General features: G+C 35.4%; 1 protein-coding gene across 1 annotated transcript in view; it reads left to right on the top strand.

Moving 5' to 3' along the window:
• LOC107677308 (calcium/calmodulin-dependent 3',5'-cyclic nucleotide phosphodiesterase 1C-like) overlaps positions 1 to 11800 on the top strand; it is a gene marked incomplete at its 5' end in the record, with an annotated part of 25825 nt that overhangs the window by 12638 nt on the left and 1387 nt on the right. Inside the window, 5 exons of the mRNA XM_016472178.1 lie at positions 2081 to 2162; positions 2249 to 2369; positions 2818 to 2990; positions 5351 to 5469; positions 5503 to 5701. Coding sequence (XP_016327664.1) covers positions 2081 to 2162; positions 2249 to 2369; positions 2818 to 2990; positions 5351 to 5469; positions 5503 to 5701 — 694 coding nt within the window. The remainder of the gene's footprint in view (positions 1 to 2080; positions 2163 to 2248; positions 2370 to 2817; positions 2991 to 5350; positions 5470 to 5502; positions 5702 to 11800) is intronic.

Below are 11800 nucleotides of genomic sequence, written 5' to 3'. Positions count from 1 at the left end.
TCTCTCTCTCTCTCTCTCTCTCTCTTGCTCTCAGTCTGTTGCTCTCTCACTTCATCGTCCATATTCCCATTCTGTGGTTTTCAGCACTCTGATCTAATCTCGAATTGAGCATTCCAAGCCTGTAACGTCCACTGTAAAAATCCCATTAATCTCCTCTAAACATCTATTTCCCGCATTGCATTCTAACCTCAACATTTGAATATCTTCTGGTTCACTCTATGCCATCAGCTTTTGCATCTCTATGAAGATGTAGAAAGTCATTCAGAATTGCTCTCCAGGGCGTTTTCTTTCTTGTATGATTGAATAAATAATGAAGTAGAGCTCAATTTCCTTGCTAAATGAAAACGGATCCAAACACAGTGTATTTTTAAGAGATGAGTATCTCCTCCTAGTGCCAAACCAATTAACTTCCCATTGTCTTGATTTGATATCACACCGGTCCCATCTTGGTGTTCCTGCAAGAGTGAAATTAAATCTTTGATTTATTGACATGTTTAAGCTAATAAATGATCAGTTCATCACAGGTAAATCACCCCCAGAAATTATAATTGCAATTTCAGGGTTAGGAGTGAAATATCGCTCAGCGTTGCTCAGGAAATTGATGGTGACTGTGAAAAGTGCCATCAGCAAAATTGTGGCATGTAATCTGTATGGGAGTCTATGTTGTTTAGAGGTCATAGCAGTATTATTCGGCCAAAAGACAATCATAGCAAAGATAATTACATCTATTGTTTCTTTTCAGGATTATCTATAAAGTTATACATAGACTATAGTAGTGCTATGGACAGATTCAGAGGAATAATGAGAATGCAGCTGAGCTGAACACCAGGGCTTTCAGTTATGGTGAAATGAACTGAAACCTAAACCAAAATCTTTATTTTGTCTGGATCGATCAGTTACTATAGAGGTCATATCATAAGATATCTAATCTCTCAATCAATTGAAAAAGTCAGTATACTACTATATGTAAACATTCTGTAAGGTTCAGAGCTCAAAATGCTGGTATTATACTCTATGAAGGTCACATTATGAAACTTTTTACTTTGTTTTCATCATTTGTTTTTGGTGCTTTTTAAATGTAAATTTACGAAAAAGACAACTGTGTCAGTGAAGTGAAATATAAGCAAGCACTTGTGAGTAGAATATTTTTATTGTGTGTCATTTCCAAGCTGCAATCGTTACAAATCATGCACAAAAAGTGTGAAAACATTATTTTGCATTACACAATTGTGCATTTTTAGGATACATACTGTACAATGCTAGCTTGTGAAATCAGTTCTAGCAAGACAAAAATGTAAAAATGTCATTTCAGTCAGTCATTTCCATCACAGAATTCTATTAAGCATAATATATAAATTGAGAATTAGTCATTACTTTGAGAAAGAAAGACAAAAATAATGTGAAAAGTGTTTTAAGATATTTATTTTCTACATAGACGTCTTAAAGACACAGCAAATGAGAAAATGGTAATGAAAAAAAATTGCTTTCTTGTTCAAAAAAACAACTAGGGAATGACATGACAGTCTATGATATAAAGGTGCAGCACTCACTCTTGAAGAGATGAAAACTTTATTGATTAAAATGATGTTTCGGCCGTTATCAAGGCCTTCATCAGACATCAAGAACAGCAGTACCAAACAATGCTTTAAACATTCTTGTAATCAGCATGCGAAACGTCATTTTAATCAATAAAGTTTTCATCTCTTCAAGAGTGAGTGCTGCACTTTTTTCAATTGATATGGCTTTTTGATTTTTGGTAGCACCTCCGCTCAGTAATTTTTGTATACCCTTTAATAATCCGAAATCTTTACCTGAAAAGATGCTAATTGGTGCGCTCTTCTACTTGTTGTTATAGGGCGATAAGGAGTCAGAGCTTGGGCTTGTAATCAGCATGCGAAACGTCATTTTAATCAATAAAGTTTTCATCTCTTCAAGAGTGAGTGCTGCACTTTTTTCAGTTGATATGGCTTTTTGATTTTTGGTAGCACCTCCTCTCAGTCATTTTTGTATACCCTTTAATAATCCGAAATCTTTACCTGAAAAGATGCTAATTGGTGCGCTCTTCTACTTGTTGTTATAGGGCGATAAGGAGTCAGAGCTTGGGCTTCCTTTTTCTCCTTTATGTGACCGCAAGTCTACCATGGTGGCCCAGTCTCAGATCGGTAAGTGATCAAGCTTGTGTGTGAATCAATAGTATATGGTATACCCGCGTCTGTGTGTTATGATGCTCATTTCACTTCCCTAACAGGTTTCATTGATTTCATCGTGGAGCCCACCTTTACTGTGCTGACAGACATGATTGAGAAAGTCGTGACTCCGCTGATCGAAGAAACCTCACCCTCCGGCCTGGCTGGATTCAGGCGGTCCAGGTGAGGACAAATGAATGGGCAAATGGATTCAATAGCGCTGGTCTATTAAAATATTAAAGCTCCATGTTCAAAGAACTGACCTATAATTTTTTTAATTTTAACCAGTTATTTTAAACAACTGCTCAACTATGTAGGAACCCTTTGTTTTAAACTTGAATCTTTCCGTTAATAACCTGCTACTTTACTTTCACCATACACTTTTATGAGGTCATTATGTCAGTATGTGTGAACTACCAAACATGCCTGGGTGTCAGGTGAGTAATGTAGTATTTGTCCCAATGAACGCACATCCCGTATCTAGTCATAAAAACGCTTGGTATCTTTCATCAGCTTGACAGCTAATGACATTGCACTTAAAAGTGTTGTACTTCCATATAATCTAAAGACAAACATTTTCTGGAAGCTAAGTATAAGCTCACTCTGTGTGTTCATGTTTGTGTTTGTGCAGTCTGAATAACATCCCGTCAGATGGTAAACGGTCTACTGTTAGAAGCACTGGTTCGGAGGGCGGCACTTCCCTGAACTGCTCCGTAAACGCTGTCGATTTTAAGACCTTCAAAAGCACCTGGAATGAGGAAGTGCATATAAACAGAGAAAAATGGAAAGCACAAGCCGCAAAAGGTATAAACGCATACATATACACACACACTTTCAACAAAAATCGAGATGTTGTGCTGTAAATTATTAGTAACGCTTGCTCCTGTTGCTCATACTAAGGGATGGGGAATTAAACAAACCCATAACACTAAATATTAAAATTTGGCTTGTAACTTATGCTGAACATAAATAAATAGTGATTCACTGGTTGGACAATGGATCCGGGCCATATCTAAAGACCAGAAAATCATGAGAGTAAGGGCTCTTATGACTTGGGGCAGTAAGCAAAGCCATAGTAACTGCAGAAGCACCCTAGCAACCACACAGAACACCTTATCAATCGTATAGCAATACCCTGGCACTCATTTACACTGCCTTAGTATGCAAGGCTAAGCAGCACTCGTCTCTTCAGAAACTGTACAAATCTAGCTTCAGAAATAATGTCATTCAGAAATATAAATTAATTCATTATGAATAAAAGATTCGAGAGTTAGAGCTTAACAAATAAACAAAAACAAATCTTCATAGCATGAATCTAGATCTCCATTTGGCACAGATTTTGTAGATAAAGAATATTAATATTAAATCACGATTGACTACATGTGTGGATTGACTTAGAATGTGACAGCAGATCCCAGAGGGTTGGACAATGGATCCGGGCCATATCTAAAGACCAGAAAATCATGAGAGTAAGGGCTCTTATGACTTGGGGCAGTAAGCAAAGCCATAGCAACTGCAGAAACACCCTAGCAACCACATAGAACACCTTATCAATCGTATAGCAATACCCTGGCACTCATTTACAATGCCTTAGTATGCAAGGCTAAGCAGCACTCGTCTCTTCAGAAACTGTACAAATCTAGCTTCAGAAATAATGTCGTTCAGAAATATAAATTAATTCATTATGAATAAAAGATTCGAGAGTTAGAGCTTAACAAATAAACAAAAACAAATCTTCATAGCATGAATCTAGATCTCCATTTGGCACAGATTTTGTAGATAAAGAATATTAATATTAAATCACGATTGACTACATGTGTGGATTGACTTAGAATGTGACAGCAGATCCCAGAGGATTGCTTTATCATTTCAAAGAAATGTTTTCTGACAGTAGTGTTAAGCTGCAGTCACATTAGACATCCTGTTAGGGTTGCCAGGTTTTCACAACAAAACCTGCCCAATTGCTACTCAACACTAGCTCAAAACTAGCTGGGGGGGTTGGGGGGGTTCCACCGATACTGATTGCGTTCCAGGGGGTAAAATACATGGTTTTTTTTGGCGGGGTTCAAGGGGCTAAATATCACGTTGTTGGGGTCGTTTCAAGCCAACAGTGGCAACAGTGTTAAAGTATCCCAATTACACTGGAAAAACGCAGACCTGGCAACATTGCATCCTGTTTCTTTCATTTCTATTCATACTTATGCAAACGCAGGAGAGCGGAAATGCAAAGATGTGTTAACAGTTTGCTGAACTCCGACCTGTGAATTCAAATAGTGTTCGAACAAAAGACCCCAAGGAAATTAATACTTTTAGTCGCCAAGGTCAAAATTTACAGTAGTGACATTTTTAATGTTACAAAAGATTTCTGTTTCAAATGAATGCTGTTTTGAAATTTCTATTCATCGAGAATACTGAAAAAAATAGTTTCCACAAAAATATTAAGCAGAACTGCTTTCGACATTGATAGTATGAAGAAATATCAGCATATTAGAATGATTTCTGAAGGATCATGTGACACTGAAGACTGGAGTAATGATGCTGAAAATGCAGCTTTGCATCACAGGAATAAATTATATTTTTAAATATATTAAAATAGAAAACAGTCATTTTAAATAGTAATAATATTTATCAATTTAGCTGTTTTGATGTATATTTGTGATCAAATAAATACGACCTTGCTAAGCATAAGAGACTTCTTTCTGAAACAATAAAAATTCTTACCAAACCCTCAACTTCTGAACAATTAGTGTATCCAAAACATCACACAATAAATTCATTTTTAAATTATCTGACCGCAGTTCACTGTTGTTCTACTGAAGCTCCTCATCACCTGTATCTTTTCCGGGCTCGTTTGACTAGCGCCTGGTGCTGAGGTGAATTTGGAGTGCGCGTCTGAAAAGTCTCCCGTTACATGTGGTTGTAAAAACGTTCTGCATCTAAATAAATGCAATTCTTGTCAAGAAAAAAGAAACAGAGGCAGCTGTTTTGATTGGGGTGGCCAACCCAACTCCACCCTTGTGTTAATTGCATTCAATATTTTAACGCATTAAACTGAAAAAAATGCACACTAATTTTGACAGCCCTTGTTTCAAGACATTTTGCATGCTTGAAGTGACCTCACTTTCACAGTGCCAGCAATGATGAACTGAATTTGTGTGTGTTAGATCTGGAAGAGAAGGCCAAACAAGAAGAGAACGAGGAGAAAGATAATAAAACCGACACAGACACACAAAGCGGTGACAGCAAAGGCGATAATACTAAAAAAGAAGACAAAATCAACACGGACTCAAGTGTGAAATCTCAAGACAAACGGAAGGAAGACACAAGACAAGAGAAGGATTCAAAGACAGATCGAGAAGCTGCTGTCAATAACAAGGAGCCAACAGAGCAACAGCCTAGAGAGGAAGAGGGCAATAAAGACCCAGGGGGGGTGAATGGGGCTCAAACACCAGCGTCTGACGCCAAAGAGTCCGAGACCAGCAGTGACACGGACAACAGTAAGAGAGCACACAACGGTGAGTGTCAAAGTTTTCAACAAATCTGTTGATTTTTTTAAATTAGATCATTTAAACTCATTTTACAGTTATATCCTGATATTTGGATATCATGTTCATATTTCTAACAAAATGTGGTGCCTTTTGTGTCTAACTTTTTTTCTAAACCTAAAGAATTGTACTGACCGATACTTGGTGAACTGGTTTACCTTATACATGATATAAATTAGTGGTTGACCAATATGGGTTTTGATAATTATTTTAATAATATTGTCATTATTATTATTGACAATATATCTGTGTATAATGTCATAAAAAATGTGCATGATGTAAACTAGTGGTTGACCAATATGGGTTTTGATAATGGCCAAAGTCAATAATGATATTTAGATACTGGCTGGTTGATAGCATATTTAAAACAAAAACATAAATAATTACAAATAATATTTGTAATATTTAATAATATTGTTTATTTGTGACCCTGAACCACAAAACCAGTCTTAAGTGTCAATTTTTCAAAATTGAGATTAATACACCATCTGAAAGCTGAATAAATCAGCTTTCTATTGATGTGTGGTTTGTTAGGATCTGACAATATTTGGCCGAGATACAACTATTTGAAAATCTGCAATCTGAAGGTGCAAAAAAATCAAAATATTGAGAAAATCGCCTTTAAAGTTGTCCAAATGACATCCTTAGCAATGCATATTACTAATCAAAAATGATGTTTTGATATATTTACGGGAGGAATTTGCAAAATATCTTCATGGAACATGCTCTTTACTTAATATCCTAATGATTTTTGGCATAAAAGAAAAATCGATAATTTTGACCCATACAATGTATTTTTGGCTATTGCTACAAATATACCCCAGCGACTTAAGACTGGTTCTGTGGTCCAGGGTCACATTTTTATTATTACATTATGTATTTATTTAATGTCCAAAGAAAAGTAATGAAATTGCAGAATTTAAATAACTTTTATATTTTCCAAATTAAATTAATTTTAATATATTTCCTCAAAATTAATTAAAAAATACTGTGTAATTGTAATTTACACAATATTTTCTCAAAATGAATTTAAAAAATGAAAAGAAAAAGATTTGTGAATAGAATATGTCGAGTAATTGAACACAGTTATCATACTATGCTAATAATCAATATTTCAATATGGCTAAATATGGGCCAATATTTATAGGTCTATCACTACCATAAACTGTACTATACTTGCTTTACCACTTTTGCCTTGCTTACCTTTGTGTTTGTTGTAACCAAGCACTATTGCAGCCAAACTTTTACATGTTGAAAAGATGGTGGTTTTGTTTTTAAATGTTTCTAGTATACTTGTACAATAGTACACTTAAATTCTTATTCTTATGTTTTTTGTAGTGTACAGAGTGGTCCATGTTGTGTAGTGTGCTCTATAGGTTATACTGTACTCTACAATGCATAGTGTGCTCTGTGGTGTATAGAGTGTCATGTAATGTGTAGTGTCTGATGTCCTCAAGCAAGCATACTAACTAGTGTATACTACTTACTAGTGCTGTGATGTATTGTGGTTTGCAAGCGCTGTGTGCTGCAGTATGCTGAATTCTGTAGTGTATATGCATTTATGTTCATGTCAGACATGTCTTACTAAAGCTAGAAAAGAAGGATACGACTAAGGATACTATTCAAAACGTTTCCAGAAAGACCGCAGAGCAGTAGTACTGTTAAACGGTTAGTGTAGCAGACAAATGGTTGTTTATGTTAGAAAAGCCCTTGTGTTTTCTTTTGTTTGTTTGCCCTGAGCGGACTCAGTTAGTGACACGTGTCTTATCTGAATGTCAGGGAACGAGGAACTGAACTCACCTGACAGTGACGACAGTGAAAGCAAGAGATCGGACGGTAACACCATCATCTCCTTTAACTGCTATTGGCATCACATAGCAGCTGAATACTAATTTGCATACTAGCAGCCTAATTTGCGGCACTATGTCCTAACCAGGCGTGACACAACAAGTTGGCAATAACAAGTCTGTCCACACTCAAAACAAAAATCACTGCAAATCAGAACATATCGGTTGTTTTGACCGGTGAGGTTTCATTGTGGATGGGGCTACATAGATCATCATGACAGAAGTCTAAACTAAGATTGTCTTGTTTTTGTCACAGTCACAACTGGTTGTAACAAATAACTCAGAACATGGAAGAAATTTTACAAGTTTTTATTACTTGTTTTATTGTGTTGCACCTGGTTAGGACACGGTGTACAACAGTGACTACAGCATCATAAAACTGCACTCACATAATAAAGAGAAAATAATCATCTTGGGAGTCATATCAGTCCAAAAAAAAAAAAACATCCAAGGGTACATTCCTCTAAAATCCAATGGAAGTCTTTTATTATCCGAGCACCTTTTGTACAGTATAAATCTCAATTTCCAAAAATTGACCCTTATGACTGGTTTTGTGGTCCAGGGTCACATATATACTGTGTATATATATATATATATATATATATATATATATATAAACTAAAACTGACCCCAAGCTATTGCACAGTATTATATATGGATTCAAGGATTAATAGATATTTTAACTGGAATATAAGACAAAAAGTACTTGATCTGCAGTGCTTTCAAACATGCTGTGTCAAGATCCATCGTCACGGATTTAGCGTCAGACCTCATTGTTTCCCACATGATCAATAGTCATTTTTTTTTTTGACTTGACAGCTCCCATTCCAGTTCACTTTTGTTGTATGAAAGAACAGCCAAGACATTCTGCAAAGTAATGCCTCTTGTGTTCCACTAAAGAAAGGCAATCACATGGGTTTGGATTTACATAATGATCAAATTTTCATTTTTCATTGAAGCATCCAAAAACATTATGAAACCTTCAAAATCACCTTTTCTGAGATGGTAAAGTCAGCATACAGTAGACAGTGAGAGATGTTGTACTGTGTACAACTACAGACAAAGACTATCCATATATGTGTTTAGTTCATCTCTCCATCATGTGGCATGTCAGTTGTCATAGCACCTCATTCCCCTGTCAGACATCAGTCAGAGCTGTGGAACAGGAGCTCTAAATGTGCCAAATATCTGCTCTCCTCTGCAGACTCAGAAGACGAGCACAGTCACTGTGGGATCTCCCCCTCTTCACTGGCAGACAGTTCAGCCGCTGCATCTGCGCCTGATGCAGACTAACAGCACTCCAAATCCTGTACTATGCTGTCACCTGGTGGTTATTTTTTATTATTCATCTTTTTTTTCTTTCTTTTTTTTTTTTTTTAGGACATTTCACATCTTAAAATCAGATATTTTTGTCTCTGATGGAGTTTATTTTTTCATACTTTCTTTAATTCACATCTGTCTTCAAGGATGCACTCCAGGTTTTGGTTCAAAGATACACAAAACCATAGAGAACTGAGACTTTGGCATGAAACGGATGTACAAAAGTCATGCATGGTGCCGCGGTAGCTTTTGAAAACTGTTGGCACCAAAGCCACACGCATGAAGATGAAATGTGTCCCATGTCAAGTCGATGGAGACCAACCCAGCTGATGTTCTTCCCTCGGGGACAACACGACATCTGCTGACCACTCAAGCGCCAAACCTGCACAGACAGCGAACAGAGAACTTCAAAGATCTTCAGTCCCTCAGAGCGCTCATGCAACCAGATCACCTTCAACGGTTACCGTGTCCTAAGAATGTCTGCAGAACTGCTGTTCATTTACCTCTTATTTTTATTTGTTAGTCGTAAATTTGATGTTGCTGTCGTCCTGTTTTTTTTTGTTTGTTTGTTTGTTTTGTGTATGATACTGTACAGTTTCCATCGTGTGTGTCTTCTGTACATATGCTTTCAGGAGCTTCTTGATATCAAACCGTGTATGTGATTGAGGGTTTGATCGTTAATATAATGGCCCATAATCCTTTGCCAATATCCGTGCCAGTGTCACTTTGATCATAGAAGATTTTTTCACAAATAGCTCAGTTCTGTCACAATATGACATAAGTTTGACAACTATTCAAATGATTTTGTTATATGTGATTTGCACAACATATATCTACATCAGTTGGATATTGTGAAATTACAAAGAAAATGAATGCTTATATAGAGGGGTCCAAAAGTCTGAGGCCACACTGAAAATCTGGGGTTTTCTTGAAAAAAAAAAAAAAAGTTTTAATATATCAAAATGCAAGTGTTATGATGTAAAATTAGAAATATATATTTAATTAGTAAATATCAATGTACATTTTTCAACTTCTCACTCAAATTGTTATTATATTATTTGATATATTACATTTTGTATGTTATAATTTTAACATTTTTTTAATTTTAAACATTTTCTTTTTTTGCATTAAATTGGAAAAATACTAAATTAGCCTCAGATTTTTGAACCCCACTATATGTATTAAATGAATAATTCATCTAAAAATGAAAATGTACTCACACTCACAGGCCATCTAAGATGAAGATGAGTTTGTTTCTTCATCGGAACAGATTTGGAGAAATGTAGCATTACATCACTTGCTCATCAATGGATCCTCTGCAGTGAATGGGTGCCGTCAGAAAACAGCTGATAAAAACATCACAATAATCCACACCACTCCAGTCCATCAATTAATGTCTTGTGAAGTAAAAAGCTGCATGTTTGTAAGAAGTCCATCATTAAGGCATTTTAACCGAAATTTAATTCTCATTCTGACGGCACCCATTCACTGCAGAGGATCCATTGGTGAGCAAGTGATGTAATGCTACATTTCTCCAAATCTGTTTAGATGACAACACAAACTCATCTGAGGGTGAGTACATTTTTAGCACATTTTTATTTTTTATGTGAACTATTCCTTTAAAATGAATGAAGGTACAGCTGCCCTTTTAAATAACAAATTATATCTGATTATCTGTGTTATTATGAGCCAAATCTGATGGGCCAATTTCTCTCTTAAACCTCTGCGGAGATTGTCAGCTGTTCAAGATCTTAAAATGTAGTAAATGTAATTATTTTCACATTAGGTTGTATTTTTAATTTTCTTCTGTTTTTGTATTGAATGTATATAAAAGATTATATTATTTATGAAGTGTTTATAGGGAAATTTGGTATGAACAATGAACAATATAGATTAATTGTAGGAAGGTGTACTATTCATCCTTACTAAAATCTCTGAGAGAATTATGATCTTATTTTTGTTTTTCAATCTGGTAAATGAGGAAATAGATTAAAGTACATTTTAGCATGAGCATCTTGATCAGTCAGGTGCTGCGTGCTGATATGACATTTTAGTTCACTGTGCTAGCGAGATTTTTATGTCCCTGTCTGTGCCGCTCATCTTCTCAGAGTATAATGCACCTGTTCATGTGAATCTTTTCATTTATAAATTGTAAAATGTAGAAAACTAAAAACAAACAAAAAAAGGCTTCTTGTAAATAGGCTGTTATAAATAGGCAGCAAAATCCAGTGTAAATGTCTCTGTTGCCTCAACCAAAGATGAATATAATGTCTGTACGTCATTTATCTGGAGGTCATCGCAAACCATCATTCATGCATACTTCTATGAGTCATTTAGAAAGCAAGAAAAGAAAGATAAAGAATGAAGCATTGTTGCCTTAAATCTATTATTAATTACAAATCCTTGGGAATTATTCTCTGTTGTCATTCATAAAATATTTGTGTTCATCTTCCTGTTTAGTCATCCTTCTCTGACTCAGTTCTGAGCCATGACACATATCTTGAGCTTGCTTTTTTCTGTGCTTATGTCAACGCTTTCTTCATATCTGAGAGACATTGACGTGATTTCATCATTTTTATTTTACTGGAGAGTTGTGAATTTCAGCATGTTGCTCTTCTCAGCTGTGAGGCTGAACTTTGCAAAGCACATTTGATTGGTTGATACTGTGACATTATAAAATATTATGAATATTATGAATATTATAGTGATATTTTGTTTGTTATTTATTTTGTTTATTGCCCCTCCTTTCCTATTAAATTCCCACGAGCAGAACAGAGAGTTGGTGACATACTGCAAATATCATTTTCTTAATCAGTGTTTTCCAGCAAAACATCTAAACATTCTTAAAACAAGCCATATATATATATATATATATATATATATATATATATATATTGTTTTA

Source organism: Sinocyclocheilus anshuiensis, unplaced genomic scaffold (assembly GCF_001515605.1).
Source record: "Sinocyclocheilus anshuiensis isolate Anshui unplaced genomic scaffold, SAMN03320099.WGS_v1.1 scaffold392, whole genome shotgun sequence".
NCBI classification, from domain to species: domain Eukaryota; kingdom Metazoa; phylum Chordata; class Actinopteri; order Cypriniformes; family Cyprinidae; genus Sinocyclocheilus; species Sinocyclocheilus anshuiensis.
Note: the sequence above shows the minus strand (reverse complement) of the source record. Positions and strands in the feature narration are given on the sequence as shown.